Consider the following 20,230-nt stretch of genomic DNA (forward strand, 5'->3'; position numbering starts at 1 on the left):
CTTTCACATCACAGTCCTTCCTTCAGATGCTACCATGAGTACAAAAGGCTTCTTAACATAACCTTAATTTAAAGGATATAATGTACACTGTTTAACATAACAGGAACAATGTGTACTGTTATATAATGGAGGACAGATGTGTCCCTGCAGTCTGGCTAAAGCAATATATATGATATCACAGACAAAATATACAACCCTGTAGTATCACAGATGTTGTTCACTTTCCGTTTTCCAAATAAGGTGACATAGATTGCTGGATACTCTTCTGTTGACCTGAGAGTATCACACATTCCTAGGACTGCCCAAGTGTCCTTGTTTTTGTCCAGAAGCCAATTCGTTTCCCCTCTTAATTATTAACTGCAGGTATTTGTCCTTGATTCTGAATGTAGTAGGATGGTGAGAGATGAGCAGTTACACAGAGCGGTTTTTCCACAGCTCCAATGATCCCAGTATTAAACCAACATATTCACAGTAAACTTCATCAAACACCCAATGTAAAATGGTCTGTTTGGGAAAGCATCTGATGACACGTGCCTACTGACTCTGGGACATGATGCATGTTGATGATTACAATTCCTTGCAAGGGGTTAATTGGTGTCTTTTCATGTTGTCAAGTTAAAATACAACAATAAGCTTCACACAATGAAATGATTTTGAAATGCACTGATACAGATATATGAATAGTCAAAAGGTGTGGGGGGGTGCTGGAAAAGCACTGTAGGTCAGGTGGCATTGGAGGACCAGGAGAGTCAACATTTCGGGCATAAGCTCTTCATTATGCCCGGAACATTGATACTCCTGCTCCTCAGATGCTGCCTGACCTGTTGTGCTTTTCTAGCACCACACATTTTGACTCTGATTCTCCAGGATCTGCATTCCTCACTTTCACCACAGATATGACAGCAAGTATGATAGGCACCTGGTGCATAAAAGGATCCCACAAATTTTAATACTGGTGCTAGCAAGGAGAAAACTTTGGGTGCAACATCAGAAGAACCCCCTGCTCCTCCTTAAAGGCATCTTGGAATCCAACTGAACAGACAATTAGGACATTGGTTCAAGGCAGAGATTGATAAATTCTTGAGGTCACAGGAATTAAGGGCTATGGCGAGAATGCGGCTCAGTGGAGTTGAATTGCCCATCAGCCATGATTGAATGGTGGAATAGACTCGATGGGCCGAATAGCCTTACTTCCACTCCTATGTCTTATGGTCTTACCTTGCCTGAAAGATGATACTTGTGTCAATGCAGCACTGTCTGAATGTTCCGTGGGAGTACCAGGCTGCATATGGCTCCAAGCCCTGGGCTTCAACTCACAAACAGCTGAACTGCTTGACAGGACTGCAACAAAGGGAGTTATGCTGACACTGGCAACCAGAACATAACATTTGACAAGAATGATGATTTCAAAGCTTCCTGGGTTCAAGCTTGGCTGTGACTCGTGAAAGAATTTGTTTAATTCAACAGAGGGTTAAAGTTCAGATGTCCACGTGTGGGTGTCAATTTTCAAAACGTTGGTGTTCAATTTTACTTTCTAAAATGGTTTTAATGCTTCCATCCCTCCCAATTTACACATAAGCTGATTTACCATACTTGGCATTTTGGCAATATTATCTATTTATCCACTGACATTTGAAGATTGTGGCTCAGATTTGACTCTTCATTTAGTGAACAGTCATAATGGAAATAATTGGTTGATTTTGAGTGCTCTTAAATAACAAGTGGTAGATGTTCCACTAGTTTGGAGATTACTTGGTGTCAACAATAGGAGATCAGTATTTCCAGGAGTCATTAAAAAACAATTAAGTACATTGTTAAAGGCTAGCAAGCAATGCTATGTGACAGATTGCAGTATTAAACTCCACCAGGATTGAATACAACAAAAAGTAAACATAGTATTAGTACAATATAATAAATCACTTCAGTACAATCTATTCAGAATTAGTTCAGAAGCTCAGACAACTCCATGATACTCCAATCTATTACAAGTGACAATGTTTACGGTCACAAGCACTGGGTTGCGAAGGCTGATTGAGTCCGATATCTTTTATAAGACATTAGATTAAGGGGATTCTTAGAATCCTATCTTGCAAAGATGTGCAATTTCCAGTTGCCTTGATTAAGGCATTCAAACTGTAGTGGTGAGTCTCTTGAGTAAAGCAAATATGAATCAGTTCAGTGAGTTGAAAATAGTATGCAAAGTTCCATTGTTTCCAATCATCCTGAGTGACAGCCAATAGTCTCTTTAATTAAGACAGACAGATCTCTCATTTATGTAATGACTTTCACATCCTCATAATACCTCAATACAGTTTGTAGCTAAATAAATTGCACAATCCAGTGGAAATTGAGATGAAGGGTTAAAATAATCAAGGTCTTTTTTTCCCAGGGTGGGGGAATCCAAAACTAGAGGGCATAGGATTAAGGTGAGAGGAGAAAATTTAAAAGGGACCTCAGGGGCAATTTTTTCACGCAGAGGGTGGTGAGTGTGTGGAATGAGCTGCCAGAGGAAGTGGTGGAGGTTGGTACAATTACAACATTTAAAAGGCATCTGTATGGGTATATGGATAGGAAAGGTTTAGAGGGATATGGGAAATGTTGGGAAAGGGGACTAGATTAATTTAGGATATCTAGTCGGCTTGGCTGAGTTGAACCTAAGGGTTTGTTTCCGTGCTGTATACCTCTGCGACTCTAAGAGGAGGTGGAAGAATAGTGGCAACATCACTTAACTTGTAATCTAGAAACTCAAGCTAATAACCTGGAAACAGGGCTTCGAATTTTACCATGGCAGATAGTGAGATTTGACTTTAATATAAAACTGGAATAAATTGCTGGCTAGCTAACTGCTGTAAAAACCTGTTTGCTTCACTAATGCCCTTTAGGGAAAGAAATCTGCCTGATCTGGCCGATGTGTCTCTCCAGATATACTGTGATGTGGTTAACCTTGTCCATTGGGTAATTAATGCTTTCCTAGCCAGCAATGCCCACATCCCAGAAAAAAATGTTTAACAAAATGCAACTGTTGAAAGTGACAGGAGAGAAGATGGTGTGAATTGAGGTAATGGATAGTGAACAGAATACATAACACCATAAATGGAGAAATTTTTGAAATTCATTGAACCTCTTCATATTTCATGTTAGGTCATAAAGAAAATAGTTTGAAAAATATTTTGCAGCCAGTATGAAAAGCTCAGCAATTACTTTTCCTTAGCTCATCCCTTGTGTAGATTGGCAGCTCAAGACTGCTCTGTTGTGAAGCTACCGATGGTGGTGTGGTGTGGCATCAGAACCAAGAATTGCATAGATGCTGCCTGACTCTCAGGATGTAATTCAAGTTTTCATAAACCTTTATTTTACAAACTTTTGAAAACATTTACAATCTTCAATGAAGTACTTCAACTGGAAACTTTAACAGAGTATTGAGAAAAGATCATTATAGACTTCAATTGCCAATGTGTTCTGCAAACATCCTGTACACCCTGATCTCGGATGATGATATTTAAACGATACATCACAGAATAACAGCACAAAAAAAGGTGATACAGCCCATCTATATATGCCGGCTCAAAGATCTGTCCAATCAGTGCCACTTCTCTGCTCCTTCCTACAAGTTTTAAACTGTTTCCTTTTCAAGTTTATATTTATCTTTAGAAAGTTAACATTGAACCTACTTCCAACACTCTTTCAAGTTGATCCTTCCACACCATAACACCATGCAATATAAGACCTATCAAAGCCTCCCAGAATTTTGAGCAGCTCTGTTAATTCTCCCCTTAACCTTCTCTGCTGAAAGCAATATTCAAACAGGAAATTAACCCCTTGACCTTCAGATTAAATTCGGAAGCACTCCCTTCATCGTGCATCCTTATCAATTAAACTTAAAATATGGATTGCACCCACCTGCTATAACTCTCTGTGCTTCGTATGGCTCCATGTAGCCATTGTTCTCAATTTCTTCTTTATCATTCAGCTCTCCTCTGGATTCATGTCGGATATCAAATGGGTCGGAATAATCGTCCTCAGCCAGAGTCTGGATAAAGAGAGCATGTCGGTGAATGATTCAAATGATTACATATCCAGGTTTCTGAGCAAATTATTTCCCCTCTCATTTTTGAGGGGTTTAAGTCCAAATTAGCTGATGATACCCCATTTAAACGGACAATCTACATGGTTGCCTGTAAATTCTAAGTGTCGGCAGTCTTGAGTGCTCTAGCGAAATATCACTGCTCATCACGAATACTCAACACAGAATCTAGGAGTTAATCTTAGATTGATTCCAGGGGTCACAGAGGTCCAATCATGGTGGCCCTTCTGCCATGCTAACTGGGGTGGGATGGTGGCTCAGTGGTTAGCACTGCTGCTTTACAGCACCAGGGTCACAGGTTCAATTCCAGCCTTGGGCAACCGTCTGTGTGGAGTTTGCACATTCTCCCCTTGACTGTGTGGGTTTCCTCCGGGTGCTCCGGTTTCCTCCCACAGTCACAAAGATGTGCAGGTCAGGTGAATTGGCCATGCTAAATTGCCCATAGTATTAGGTATATTAGTCAGAGGGAAACGGGTCTGGGTGGGTTACTCTTCGGAGGGTCGGTGTGGACTTGTTGGGCTGAAACGCCTGTTTCCACACGAGAGGGAATCTAATCTAATGTCAACTCGGAAAAGATTGGACCCAGAGCCTTGATAAATACAGTGCAATAGAGCTTTCTGCGAATGTATTTTAAATAGGGTTATCAAGGAAACGTTTTTCTTGGAAAATAAGGGAAGAAAATTAGGCAGGAGCTGCAAAATGTGGATTGGACATAGCTATTAGAAGGGAAGTCCGCATTTGAAATGTGTGAGGCTTTCAAAGATAAGTTAACGGCAGTGCAGGATAGGCATGTCCCGTTGAAGACAAAGGATAGGAAGAGCAAGATTCGTGAACCATGGATGACAGGAGAAATTGTACAACTAGCCAAGAGGAAAAGGGAAGCGTACATAAGGTCTAGTCAGCTGAGAACAGAATGGGCCCAGGAGGAATATCGGAAGAGTAGGACAAGTCTTAAACAAGGAATCAAGTGGGCTAAAAGGGGTCATGATATAGCTTTAGTTAGCAGAATTAAGGAAAATCCCAAAGCATTTTATTCTTATATCAGAAGCAACCGGGTAACTAGAGAAAGGATTGGTCCACTAAAGGATAATGAAGGAAGACTGTATGCTGAATCTGAGAGAATGGGTGAGATTCTGAATGATTACTTTGCATTACTTTTCACTGAGGAAAGGAACATGATGAATGTTGAGATTAGAGATAGAAGTTTGATTAATCCGAATCACGTTGGCACAAGTACGGAAGATGTGTTGGGTAGGTTAGAGGTTATTAAGGTGGACAAATCTCCAGGACTGGAGGGGATCTATGGAAAGATCCCTTGGGGCCTTGGAGGGAAGTGAGTGTGGAGGTGTGGGCGCAAGTTTTACATTTCCTGCGGTTGCAGGGGAAGGTGCCGGGAGTGGAGGTTGGGTTGGTGGGGGGTGTGGACCTGACGAGGGAGTCACGAAGGGACTGGTCTTTGCGGAATGCTGATAGGGGAGGGGAGGGAAATATATCCCTGGTGGTGGGGTCCGTTTGGAGGTGGCGGAAAGGACGGCGGATGATACGTTGTATACGGAGGTTGGTGGGGTGGTAGGTGAGAACCAGTGGGGTTCTGTCTTGGTGGCGGTTGGAGGAGCGGGGCTCAAGGGCGGAGGAGCGGGAAGTGGAGGAGATGCGGTGGAGGGCATCGTCGATCACGTCTGGGGGGAATCTGCGGTCCTTGAAAAAGGAGGCCATCTGGGCTGTGCGGTGTTGGAACTGGTCCGCCTGGGAGCAGATGCGGCGGAGACAAAGGAATTGGGAATATGGGATGGAGTTTTTACAGGGGGCAGGGTGGGAGGAGGTGTAGTCCAGGTAGCTGTGGGAGTCAGTCGGTTTATAGTAGATGTCTGTGTTGAGTCGGTCGCCCGAGATAGAAATGGAAAGGTCTAGGAAGGGGAGGGAGGAGTCTGAGACAGTCCAGGTGAATTTGAGGTCGGGATGGAAGGTGTTAGTAAAGTTGATGAACTGTTCAACCTCCTCGTGGGAGCACGAGGCAGCGCCGATACAGTCATCGATGTAGCGGAGGAAAAGGTGGGGGGTGGTGCCAGTGTAGTTGCGGAAGATGGACTGTTCCACATATCCTACGAAGAGACAGGCATAGCTGGGGCCCATGCGGGTGCCCATGGCAACTCCTTTAGTTTGGAGGAAGTGGGAGGATTGAAAAGAGAAGTTATTCAGGGTGAGGACCAGTTCAGCCAGTCGAAGGAGGGTGTCAGTGGAAGGGTACTGGTTGGTACAGCGGGAATGGAAGAAGCAGAGGGCTTTGAGTCCTTCGTGATGGGGGATGGAGGTGTACAGGGACTGGATGTCCATCGTGAAAATAAGGCGTTGGGGACCGGGGAAGCGAAAATCCTGGAGGAGGTGGAGGGCATGTGTGGTGTCCTGAACGTAGGTGGGACTAAAGGGGACAGAACCGTGTCGAGGTATGCGGAGATGAGTTCGGTGGGGCAGGAGCAGGCTGAGACAATGGGTCAGCCGGGGCAGTCAGGTTTGTGGATTTTGGGCAGGAGGTAGAAACGGGCGGTGCGGGGTTGTGGGGCTATGAGGTTGGAGGCGGTGGATGGGAGATCCCTGAGGTGATGAGGTTATGGATGGTCTGGGAGATGATGGTTTGGTGGTGGGAGGTGGGGTCGTGGTCAAGGGGGCGATAAGAGGAGGCGTCCGCGAGCTGGCGTTTGGCCTCAGCGGTATAAAGGTCAGTGCGCTAAACTACTACCGCGCCTCCCTTGTCTACTGGTTTGATGGTGAGGTTGTGATTGGAGCGGAGGGAGTGGAGGGCTGCACGTTCTGAGGGTGAGAGGTTGGAGTGGGTGAGGGGGTGGACAGGTTGAGTCGGTTAATGTCGCGGCGGCAGTTGGCTATAAATAGATCGAGGGCGGGTAAGAGGCCAGCACGGGGTATCCAGGTGGATGGGGTGCGTTGGAGGCGGGAGAAGGGGTCGTCAGAGGGTGGGCGGGAGTCTTGGTTGTGAAAGTAGGCACGGAGGCGAAGGCGGCGGAAGAATTGTTCAATATCTCGCCGCGTGTTTAACTCATTGATCCGAGGGCGTAGGGGAATGAAGGTGAGGCCCCTGCTGAGGACTGATCTTTCATCCTCAGAGAGGGGGAGGTCTGGAGGGATGGTGAAGATCCGGCATGGCTGGGAGCTCGGACCTGGTGTGGGACTGGAGCTGGGGGTGGGGGCGGGGTTAGGGACGGGGACAGAGATCGACGTAGGGGCGGGGTTAGATGTGGTGACATTGCCGAGCAAACTGACATCACTAACCTGCAGGACCACAACACCTCAGGTTTCTCCGCCCCCACGCCGTCTTTCGTCACTACACGTAACCCCGCCCTCACGCAAACCTTCGTCACCACGCATAACCCTGCCCCCACGCTTATTTCCGTCACGATGCATGACCCCACCCCCACACCGAGCAAATTCCCCTGCAACCGCAGGAAATGTAAAACTTGCGCCCACACCTCCTCCGTCACTTCCCTCCAAGGCCCCAACGGATCCTTCCATATCCGCCACATGTTCACCTGTACCTCCACACACATCATCTATTGCATCCGCTGCACCCGATGCGGCCTCCTCTATATTGGGGAGACGGGCCGCTTACTTGCGGAATGCTTCAGAGAACACTTCAGGGACGCCCGGACCAACCAACCCAACCACCCCGTGGCTCAACACTTTAACTCTCCCTCCCACTCCACTGAGGACATGCAGGTCCTTGGACTCCTCCACCGGCAGAACATAACAACACGACGGCTGGAGGAGGAGTGCCTCATCTTCCGCCTGGGAACCCTCCAACCACAAGGGATGAACTCAGATTTCTCCAGTTTCCTCATTTCCCCTCCCCCACCTTGTCTCAGTTGGTTCCCTCAACTCAGCACCGCCTTCCTAACCTACAATCTTCTTCCTGACCTCTCCGCCCCCACCCCACTCCGGCCTATCACCCTCACCTTGACCTCCTTCCACCTATCACATCTCCATCGCCCCTCCCCCAAGTCCCTCCTCCCTACCTTTTATCTTAGCCTGTTTGGCGCACACTCCTCATTCCCGATGAAGGGCTTATGCCCGAAACGTCGAATTTCCTGTTCCTTGGATGCTGCCTGACCTGCTGTGCTTTAACCAAGAACACATTTTCAGCTGTTTAATAAGGTTCCCCATGGTAGACTAATAAAGAAAGTGAAGTCACATGGTGTGCACGGTGTCCTAGCTAGGTGGATAAAGAACTGGTTGAGCAACAGGAGATAGGGAGTAGTAGTTGAAGGGAGTTTCTCGAAATGGAAAAAGTGGTGTTCCACAGGGGTCAGTATTGGGGCCACTTTTTTTTGTAATATACATAAATGATCTAGAAAAGGGCACTGTTAGTATGATCAGCAAGTTTGCAGATGACACAAAGATTGGTGGAGTGCCAGAGAATACAGGAGGATAGACATAGACTGGAGAGTTGGGCGGAAAAGTGGCAGCTTGTTTTCAAGCCAGACAAATGGCAAGTCTAATTCTAGAGCGAATTATACAATGAATGGAAGAGCCTTGGGAAAAGTCGATAGGCAGAGAGATCTGGAAGTGCAGGTCTATTGTACCCTGAAGGTTGCTGCACGGGTCGATAAAATAGTCAAGAAGGCATATGGTACGCTTGCCTTCATTGGACAGGGTACTGTGTATAAGAGCTAGCAATTCATGTTAAAAGTTGTACAAGACATTGGTTCGGCCGCATTTAGAATACTGTGTAGAGTTCTGGGCGCCACAATACCAAAAGGATGTGGACGCTTTGGAGAGGGTGTAGAGAAGGTTTACAAGGATGTTGCCTGGTATGGAAGGTGCTAGCTATGAAGAGAGATTGAGCAGGTTAGGTTTATTTTCAATGGAAAAATGGAGAATGAGGGGAGACCTGATAGAGGTTTACAAAATCATGAAGGATATAGACAGGGTGGATAGAGACAAGCTTTTTCCCAGGGTGAAGGATTCAATAACAAGAGGACATGCTTTCAAAAGTGAGAAGGGGGTAAGTTTAAGGGGGATACACGTGGCAAGTACTTCATACAGAGGGTGGTGGGCGTTTGGAATGTGTTGCCAGCAGAGGTGGTAGAGGCAGGCACAGTAGATTCATTTAAGATGCATCTGGACAGATTGCTGAGTAGGTGGGGAGCACAGGGATACAGATGCTTAGGAATTGACCGACAGGTTTAGACAGTACATTTGGATCGGCTCAGGCTTGGAGGGCCGAAGGACTTGTTCCGGGTTGTAAATTTTCTTTGTTCTTTGAAACTCAGGAGTGGGTGTGTTTTTGTTCTCATTACAGAAATAAAAAGGCATTTACTGCATTTTTCGTTGACATTCCTTATGACCACTTAAAAACAGAGATCTCAGATCCTTCTCAGTCTCGGTAATTGGTTGGAACACTGCAAGCCCTAGTCTGCTTATACGGTGGCACAGTGGTTAGCACTGCTGCCTCACAGCGCCTGACTCAGGCGACTGACTGTGTGGAGTTTGCACATTCTCCCCGTGTTTGCGTGGGTTTCCTCCGGGTGCTCTGGTTTCCTCCCACAATCCAAAGATGTGCAGGTCAGGTGAATTGGCCATGCTAAATTGCCCGTAGTGTTAGGTAAGGGGTAAATGTAGGGGTATGGGTGGGTTGCGCTTCGGCGGGTAGGTGTGGACATGTTGGGCCGAAGGGCCTGTTTCCACACTAAGTAATCTAATCTAATCTAATCTAATAAATAGGCTGGATCTCTCCAGTGTACTTGTTGGCTCCAGAAAGATCACTCAGTGAGCCATATCCTAAACCTGATTTCCTGCCCCACACTTTATATTTCCAATCAACCTTTCCGAGTTAGTTTAGTTGAAAATCTGGTTCAGAATTGCTCAGCAGGCAAATTAGTTCCAGAAGCTCTGCCTTTTTTAAACACAGCTACCCTTGCTCACAATGACATGCTGCAAGCTGGACTGACAATGGCTGTAGAAGCTGTGACTAATTTCCTGGAATCTAGTCCACGCGCATATTCCCTCTTAAAGTGATATGAAGCACTATTCTGGCAGGAATTGAGAACTATTAAAAATAAATTCACAGATATTCATGTTGAGTATGCAATTTTCTTGTATAAAATGTGGAGGGACCGAGAGATTTCCCCTCAAAATTTCCTGATGTTTGTGAAGGATAGGAAGAATCTGCTATGCGGGATAAGGAGATGGAATCATTGAATCCCTAAAGTATGGAAGCAGGCCATTAAGCCCATCAACTCCATACCAACCCTTCAAAGAGCATCCCACCTAGATTCACATCCCCTGTACCCTAAAATCCTGCATTTCCCATGGCCAATTCACCTAACCTGCACATCCTTGGTCTGTGGGAGGAACCTGGAGCTCCCAGCAACTCTCTTAGACAGAGGGGGGGGGGAGCACATGCACTCCACACAGACAGGGGGGGAGACACATGCACTCCACACAGACAGGGGATGGAACACATGCACTCCACACAGACAGGGGGGTGGGGGGTGGGGAGACACATGCACTCCACATAGACGGGGGGAGACACATGCACTCCACATAGACGGGGGGGGTGGGGGGTGGGGAGACACATGCACTCCACACAGACGGGGGGAGACACATGCACTCCACACAGACGGGGGGAGCACATGGACTCCACACAGACGGTGGGGGGGAGCACATGGACTCCACACAGACAGGGAGGCGGGGGAGGCGTGGGGGCACATGCATTCCACACATACAGTCACCCAAAGCTAGAACTGAATCCAAGTCCATGGTGTGTGGGGCATCAGTACTAACCACTGAGTCACTGTGGTGCCAATTCAGTTCTGCACTGATGTTTTACAACATACTGAGGAGTGAGGTAGAATACTGAAGGAATCAGTTCATAGAATCATAGAGATGTTCAGCACAGAAACAGGCCCTTGGCCCAACTCATTATGCTGACCAGGTATCTAAATTAATCTAGGCCTATTTGTCAGCACTTGGCCCATATCTCTCTAAACCCTTCCTATCCAGAGACCCATCCAGATGCCTTTTAAATGTTGTAGTTGCACTAGCCTCCACCACTTCTCTTGGCAACTCATTCCATGCACGCACTATTGTCTGCTTGGAAAAGTTGCCCCTTAGGTCCCTTTTAAATCTTTCCCATCTCACCCTAAACCTATACCCTCTAGTTTTGGATTCCCCAATTCCAGAGAAAAGACTATGGCTATTCATGCTTCTCAGGATTTTATAATCCTTGATAAGGTCACCCCCTCAGCCTCTAATGCTCCAGGGAAAACAACCCCAACCTATTCAGCCTCTCGCTATTGCTCAAAACCTCCAACCCTGGCAACATCCTTGTAAATCTTTTCTGAACCCTTTCAAGTTTCACAACAAATAGCTTAAAGCTAGAAGGCCAGGATTTAACGCAGTGTTCCAAAAGTGGCCAAACCAATGTATTTTACAACTACAACATGATGTCCCAATTCCTATACTTAATGCTCTGACCAACAAAGGAAAGCAAATACCTTCACTATCCTATCTACCTGAGAGAGACTCCACTTTCAAGGAACTATGAACCTGCACTCCAAGGTGTCTTTGTTCAGCAACACTCCCAGGACCTTACCATTAAGTGTATAAGTCCTGCTCTGATTTGCCTTTCCAAAAATTATCTAAATTTAACTCCATCTGCCACTCCTCAGCCCATTGGTCCATCTGATCAATATCCTGTTGTACATTTTGTTGTCCACTACACCTCTAATGTTGGTGTCAACTGCAAAGTTACTATCTATACCTCCTATGTTCACATCCAAATCATTTATGAAAACGACAAAAAGCAGTGGACCCAGCACCGATCTGTGTGGCACACTACGGTCACAGGTCTCCAATCTGAAAAGCAATGTTGCACCACCACCTTTTGTCTTTTACCTTCCAGCCAGTTCTGTATTTAACTGGCTAGTTCTCTGTATTCAATGTGATCTGACCTGCTAACCACACCATCATGAGGAACCTGTTGAATGCCTTACTCAGTTATACTTTGATTAGGATTATAGAGTTGCTATGACACCTAGATCTTTTTAATTGAATACTGATGCAAAGTCATTTATGTATTGGATTTCCATGCGTGGACTGTATAATTAGGCATGGGTTTATAAAATTATGCAGCTGCAGGCTGATGATTGTGAGTAGGAATAAGTATATCTTATTTTTAAACAGGCATTTCTCTCCATTATGTTTGCACAGTTCCACCAGCCTTCTGGTATCTCACACAGTAGCCATTCCTTATGTACAAGCCCTATCAGCAAGTGCCAAGTGATTATATAAAACTTGGAATGGCATTACCTCCCCAAAACACATACAAACAAACCTAGCACCTCCATTGTCCTCCCCTCTGCTGATGGGTAGCAATCAGTATAGGAGCCCTTTCCTCTTCCCATTTAAGGTCAACTTTCACATGCAATGCTAATGAGACCCAATTGCCCCACTGTCTCTGTGCTATTCAACTCCTTGACTCATTATCCAGTCCTGCATAAATTACAATTTCTTTTTAGCTAAATCATCATTTTTAGCCATACCATGAATGCCTTGCCCTTAACACTGATTCTAACCATTGTTCCAACTTTTACAATATTTTTTGTGATCTCCATATTGCAAATCCTTCCTGATCCAAGTTCTCAAACCATATCTTCCCCATTATGAAGGCTGAGTGCTTTTATCTCAGTATCTTAGTTTTTGCCCCATTTATCTGCTACTGAAACCTCTCACAGATACATCACTTCAAAATTGGATGTTCATGTGACTGGTTTCCTTCAAACTTTACCTCATCCAAACCTTTGCTGCATGGATTCGGTGCTTCAGAAAATTCTACTCAACCATTGCAGTGATTTTAGTGACATACAGTGGTATAATATTTTAATGCCTCAAATTTAAAATTCACTATCACCATAAATCTATTAATCGCCTTTCCCCTCTTTAACATCATTCGGCCATGGAATAGATCTTCTCTCAAAATGTCCATTCTTTTAATCCTTACCTCTTGTGCATCTTCCCCTCTCTTAAGCTCTCTTAATGGTACTGCTTTAAAATGAAAAGTCTCCATACAATGAAAAATCCTCCCCAAAACTAACCTTTCACACCACGCTTAAATCAAACTTTCAGTCAGTACAATATCCTCTGTGTTGCCTTGGTCTGATTACACCTCTATAAAGCTTGGTTGAGGGGATTTTTTCCCATGTTAATTATGGTAAATAAAAAAAAGTGTTGCTGTTGTAGGACAGACAGTATTCTGCTAAGAGGCTGCCAGACCAGTGTACTGGGATTTTAAACGAGTGAATTAAATCTCCATTAAGCTCTTTAGGGATTGATAAAATTCCTATTAAAAGACTGAAATCAAATAGAATTTTGAAACATAACACACAACAAACAACAAATCCCACCAACAAACTCATTCCTTATACAGCAGATTAACAGCACAAGTCATCAAAACGCGTATGATTACTATGGATTATTTTCTAAATCATTCCTACTGCCTTCTCCCCTCCCAACGGAAAGCAATGACTCACATCATGGTAATATACACCTTCTGATAAAGTAATGTCCACTGGTATGAGTTAAGTGAATCCTGACACGCTGTTTTCAGCAAAACAACGAAAGGTGTCATTTGGCTGTAGCACTCACTCAACAATACACTGGCCACCAACCCCATATTTGGGTTCCTCCAGGGCCACTTAGCTCCTCATCCCATTCTCCAAACATGGACAGAAGAGCTGAACTCCAGAGGTGAGGCAAGAGTGACTGTTTTTGAGATCAAGGCAGTACATGTGGCATCAAGCTTTCCTATCAAAACTGAAGCCATTGCACAAAGGAATATGGCTGTGGTCATAGCAGAGCAGTCATCTTAGGCCATGGATATCACTACAGGAGGTCCTCCGGGTTATGTCCTAGATCTAACATCTTCAGCTGTTTCATCGATGACCTTTCTTTCATAAAGGGATCAGAATTACGGATGATGGCTGATAATTACGCAAGATTCAGCACCTTTCACATTTCCACTGAAGTAGTCCTTGTTCAAATGCAGCAAGGCCTGGACAATATCTAGGCTAAGGCTGACAAGTAACAATTTACATCTGCACCACATAGATGCCAGGTAATGACCTTTTCCAACAAGAGTGAATCTAACCAGCACCCCTTGACATTCCATGGCATTGCCATCACTGAATTCCCCACTATCAATCTCATGGGGTTTACCATTGACCTGGACCAGCCATGATAAATACTGTAGCTACCAGAATAGGGCAGAGGCTTGGAACGCGACAGTGAGTTACTCAGCTCCCATCTCCGACTTGCCTGTTCACCATCTGTATCTAAGTCAAACTTGATGGAAGTTGTTCCACTTGGCTGAACGAGTGCAGTTTCAACAACATTTAAAAAGCTAAACACCATACAGTACAACAGGGACCAATGATTGGCACTCTACCCTCAACATTTACTCCCTCTCCAACTGATGGACAGTACAGTACCGACCATATAAAATACACACAGAAATTCATCAAGAATCTTTCTTCAACACCACATTCCAAACTCACAACTAATTGTACCTAGAAGAACAAGGATAGCAAATGTATGGGAACAATACCATTTTTAAGTTCCCCTCAAAATCTTATACGCTTCCTGATTTTAGAATGATATCATGGTTCCTTCACTGTACTGAGTATAAGTCCTAGAACTCCCTTCCATAACTGTGCTGTGTGGCCCCAACACCATATAGAGTGAAGACTTTCAAGGAGGCATTTCGCCACCACCTACACCATTGTCAACAAATGACAGTGATGCTCACATCACATAAGAGTATATTTTTAGTTCTGAGGGAGCCCCATTTTAACTGAAACTGCCCGCTACTATATTGGTTTAATATTGGTTTAAAGCACTACTGGTTTTATTTTCCATTCAAGTAAGTGGAGATTGATGTCAAACAGGATGTAAAACCATGCCTCACATGAATCCACAGATTGACTTAAAGCTACCCATCAAATGTTGAGGGTTTTAAACGAGACAGTGAACAATTTGGTCATATACAGTAATCACTGCAAAGTAATCGCAATTTGCAAACTATTAATACACCTTCTTTGATACAATAGTGAAGGGCTGTGGAACATCCTGAGGTCATGTACAATTCAATCTTGAATGTGACTTCTTTGATTCTTTTCTAGACCAGATGCTGAGAGGCCGATTGCTGTCAACTTTCCAACAACTCGGTGCACATTCCCAGCTCCACATTGGATGGTATAACCCCTAATGTGGAATAACCTCTTCTGGAGTCATCAAAAAAAATCCTCCAGATGGGGGAATCTATCTATTAAAATAGCCGTGACGTTAAGGTCTTTGTGAAGGATTGAGATTGGAATTGTTGGTTGGTTTGCCGATCCAATTAATTTCTTTGCAAACATTTAGTCTCCCTACTGGGTGACATTGATTAAATTAGATTCCCTACAGTGTGGAAACAGGTCATTTAGCCCAACAAGTCCACACTGACACTCTGAAGAGTAATCCATCCAAACCCATTCCCCTAAATTTATCCCTGACTGATGCCTCTGACTAAATTTACCCCTGACTAATGCCCCTGACGCTCTCCTCATTCCTGAAGAAGGGCTCATGCCCAAAACGTTGATTCTCCTGCTTCTTGGATGCTGCCTAACCTGCTGCGCTTTTCCAGTAATACATTTTCAGCCCTGACTAATACACCTAACACTACAGGCAATTTAGCATGGCCAATTCACCTGATCGGCACATCTTTGGACTGTGGGAGGAAGCCGGTGCTTCACTGGTTTCTTCAGTGCTGAGTGGCCTCCAGATGAAACGCTGTCATTGTGATCTGTCCAGAATTTGTACAGTTCTGTCTGTCATGGCGGGTGGTTCTATTTCAGCTTTTGTACCATAGCGTTCTGTCGATAGGGTCTATTTCAGCGTGTTTGTTTATGGAACCAGTGATTGAGTAGCAGGCCTCCAGAAATTCCCGAGCTTGACTTTTTTTTAAGCATGGCCCTGTATCATAACGTCTTTGCTAATAATGGGTACTGTAACAGCTTCCTCCACCAATGCCTGGCACACAAACAACATCAAGAAGAAACTGCGTGCCCCAACACACTGAGCACACTACCCTACAGTAGAAATGTCTCAGAACTGACTACAAGACCCCTATGCCCTCTGGGAATAATGACAGCTCACAAACCAACAGCCACACTTTACCAGCTACTATCCAAGACAAAAGACGCCATGCCCACAACATGCCGGACAAATGTGAGAGACAATTGCAAGAAACACAAGGCAACCAGGCAGGAAACCTGCCACAAGACTACATGACCATCAGCTTGCAACAAAATGACCCAACCAGCTCTCCTTCATGTCAATACATACTAACAACCAGGACAATGTTTGTGATACTCCGACGGGCTAAGCAAAGACAAGCTCAGGAATTCCTGGAGGCCTGCTATTCAACCACTGGTTCCATAAACAAACACATTGAAATAGACCCCACCTACAGAATGCTATAGTACAAAACCGGAAATAGAACCACCCGCCATGACAGACAGAACTCTGGGCAGATCACAACAACAGTGCTTCATCCGGAAGATTCCCAGCACTGAAGATGCTACCAGTGGGGAGACAAAACATGTGAATAAAAAAAATCATCCAGCTTGATGAACCAATCAGAAACTCCTACCAGAGAGTGAACGTAAACCATATTCCCTGTAAAAAAATGAGGTCTGCAGATGCTGGAGATCACAGCTGAAAATGTGTTGCTGGTTAAAGCACAGCAGGTTAGGCAGCATCCAAGGAACAGGAAATTTGACGTTTCGGGCATAAGCCCTTAATCAGGAATGAGGAGAGTGTGCCAAGCAGGCTAAGATAAAAGGTAGGGAGGAGGGACTTGGGGGAGGGGTGATGGAGATGTGATAAGTGGAAGGAGGTCAAGGAGGTGTGGGCCCTTGGAGGGAAGTGAGGGAGGAGGTGTGGGCCTTAGAGGGAAGTGAGGGAGGAGGTGTGGGCCTTAGAGGGAAGTGAGGGAGGAGGTGTGGGCACACACCTCCTCCCTCACTTCCCTCCAAGGCCCCAAGGGATCCTTCCATATCCGCCACAAGTTCACCTGTACCTCCACACACATCATCTATTGCATCCGCTGCACCCGATGGGGCCTCCTCTATATTGGGGAGACGGGCCGCTTACTTGCGGAACACTTCAGAGAACACCTCTGGGACGCCCGGACTAACCAACCCAACCACCCCGTGGCTCAACACTTTAACTCTCCCTCCCACTCCACCGAGGACATGCAGGTCTTTGGACTCCTCCATCGCCAGAACATGACAACACGACGGCTGGAGGAGGAGCGCCTCATCTTCCGCTTGGGAACCCTCCAACCACAAGGAATGAACTCAGATTTCTCCAGTTTCCTCATTTCCCCTCCCCCCACCTTGTCTCAGTCGGTTCCCTCAACTCAGCACCACCCTCCTAACCTGCAATCTTCTTTCTGACCTCTCCGCCCCCACCCCACTCCGGCCTATCACCCTCACCTTGACCTCCTTCCACCTATCACATCTCCATCGCCCCTCCCCCAAGTCCCTCCTCCCTATCTTTTATCTTAGCCTGCTTGGCACACTCTCCTCATTCCTGATGAAGGGCTTATACCCGAAACATCGAATTTCCTGTTCCTTGGATGCTGCCTAACCTGCTGTGCTTTAACCAGCAACACATTTTCAGCCATATTCCCTGTACACAATGCATTGATTAGTTGAGCAATCACATTCCCAACACTAATTTCAAACTTTAATTTTCATCAGTGGCCCTCTGGTTTTGGAAGGGGGTTTGCACCATCAGTACCTGTTGTCTCGGTCTCTGTCACCTGATGGGCTTGCCAAAACTACCCACTGGAGACTCCCGTTGGTGAACAGGCCAGTGTGACAGCAGCTGCAGACCGTAAATGGTACACTTTTCCAACAACTGTTGGAGAATAAAAGAACGCAAGCTGCCATTTCATGGCTCTTGGATCTTCCTCAAATCAGGAATCAACACAATCTCCTCACCTTTGTACACCATGAACAGTTCAGGCCTTGGGTGCACAAAGTGAAAGATTATTTTGTGGCTAAGCCAGCCTGTCAGAAACCCTCACGTTCAGTGAACATATTGTAACTGACTTTTCTTTTAGCAGAGCCCCACAGCAATATGCCACCCCCACACTTTCAGTCAACAATTAACAGGCTGGCTTCCCATTCCAAAACTCCCATCAGCCCTCTGCCTCAGGCATGAAAAGTAGTCCTGAGTGACAAACTGCTCTCATTATCAAAAACACTGGCATTTCTAGTTAGCAAAAGTTGGGATTCATTCAAATAATTTGGCCCTTGCCCAGCCTCCCCTTTCTGACTTGTGCTAGGAGCAAGAGTTGACAGGATTGTCATCCTTGCAATGACTTAGTCTGAACAGTTAACCCTGACCCCTAATATCCACATTACTGCAGACGTTATTGAACACTAATAGGAGAATAAGCCAAGACTTGGTTTTCTCCTTCGCAGTGTCAGTTGTTGCTCTGTTAGCAGCTCTCATGCCGTTGAGTCAGAAACTCATGGGTTCCAGCCCCACTCTGCAAACATGTTTAGGATTGGCAACGTATTGTCTGGATTGAGGGTGCACAGACTTGTTAGGCACAAAGCCTTTTTCTGTGCTGCTCTATTCTATGATGATTATGTACTCCAGGGTAACACCACAGTGCAATAGTTAGAGAGCCCTGCACTTTTTGGACTGCCTCCTTTCACCCAAGATAAAAAAAACTAAAGTCCCGTTTGTTCTTTTTGGTACAAATTAAGGATCACCACTCCAGAGAAGAATGCAGAGTTTCTTTCTAGTGTCCTGACCAATATTTAACCCTGAAATACACATATGCATTATCCAGTAATTAACATCATGGTATTTGTTGACCTTTACACTTTTTTTTCTTATTCATTCACGCAATGAGGGCATTGCATTTCCCAACCTTAATTACTCAGGTGAGTGCCAACCACATTGCATCACATGTAGGCCAGACCAATAAGGATAGTAGCTTCCTTCCCTAAAGGATATTAGTGAACCAGATGGGTTTTTCCAACAATTGACAATGGATTCATGGTCATCATTAGACTCTTAATTCCTGCTTGTTTAAATCAAATTCAAATTCCATGATCTGCTATGATGGGATTTGAACCTAGGTCCCCAGAACATTGCCGAGGCCTCTGGATAAGAGTCTAGTGATAATACCACTAGGCCATCACATCCTCCCCAGGCTGACATGTTTCCTGCATTTACTAGAGACTTCACAGAAGCTCTTGTGAGTAGCATCCTTTGGTGTTCATGGACATGAAGTAAACTAATGACCTGACGTCGCAATTCCTAATAGCAGCTATTTGGTCATCAGGAGAAAAGCAAGCAGTTCCATAACAAACATCATATATAAAGATATTTCAAAACCTCATAAGATTTATATTTTTTTTAGATAAGATGTTAAGATGTTAAAACAGAGGTACCATCAGCTTACTCTCGTGGTTTAGGTAAACATTAAAAGAACACATAATACTAAGGGTAGAGAAATCTTCTGGTGTCGCCCCAAAAATTCATTCCCCAATCCACAAGATAAAAACAGAGTCAACGGTCAACTGCTCATTTTTGGCTCATTCTATATATAGAATGGAAAGCGTATCGTCCCATGTAATAACAATTACTACAAGGTGCTAGACAAATGCAAGATTTTTTCTGTATTGCCCAATTGGAATTAAACTGGAACACAACATTGACTTGGCGGGGCGGGGCAGGGGGGGGGGCGCAGGGCGGGAAGAGAAGTAAAATAACAATATACTAAGAGAGATAGAAAAGGGAGAAGCAGACATCTGCAGAAGATTCCAGAAACAATTCTAAACAAGACAAAATCATGCAATACAGCTGGAGACTGAGCTATTAGCAATCATTTTAATTAACAAAGCAAATGAATTGATTTCTGAGCATGAAAAACACTCGAAATAATGTAGAACAATTAAGTTAGCACTGAATCTTAATGGATTTGTACAACACAGACAGCAAACAATGACACAGAAAGCTACAAGCTTTGTTGGACTTCTGCCCACACCTCTCCATCCTGATGTGGCTGAC

General features: G+C 45.0%; 1 protein-coding gene across 2 annotated transcripts in view; it reads right to left on the minus strand.

Moving 5' to 3' along the window:
* Positions 1-20,230, minus strand: part of LOC132829113 (SH2 domain-containing adapter protein F-like) — a 303,308-nt gene that overhangs the window by 212,704 nt on the left and 70,374 nt on the right. For both annotated transcript variants that reach the window (XM_060846432.1, XM_060846431.1), the window contains exon 3: positions 3,901-4,030. In XM_060846432.1, coding sequence (XP_060702415.1) covers positions 3,901-4,030 — 130 coding nt within the window. The remainder of the gene's footprint in view (positions 1-3,900; positions 4,031-20,230) is intronic.

The sequence above is a fragment of the Hemiscyllium ocellatum genome, chromosome 28 (genome assembly GCF_020745735.1).
Source record: "Hemiscyllium ocellatum isolate sHemOce1 chromosome 28, sHemOce1.pat.X.cur, whole genome shotgun sequence".
Taxonomy (NCBI): domain Eukaryota; kingdom Metazoa; phylum Chordata; class Chondrichthyes; order Orectolobiformes; family Hemiscylliidae; genus Hemiscyllium; species Hemiscyllium ocellatum.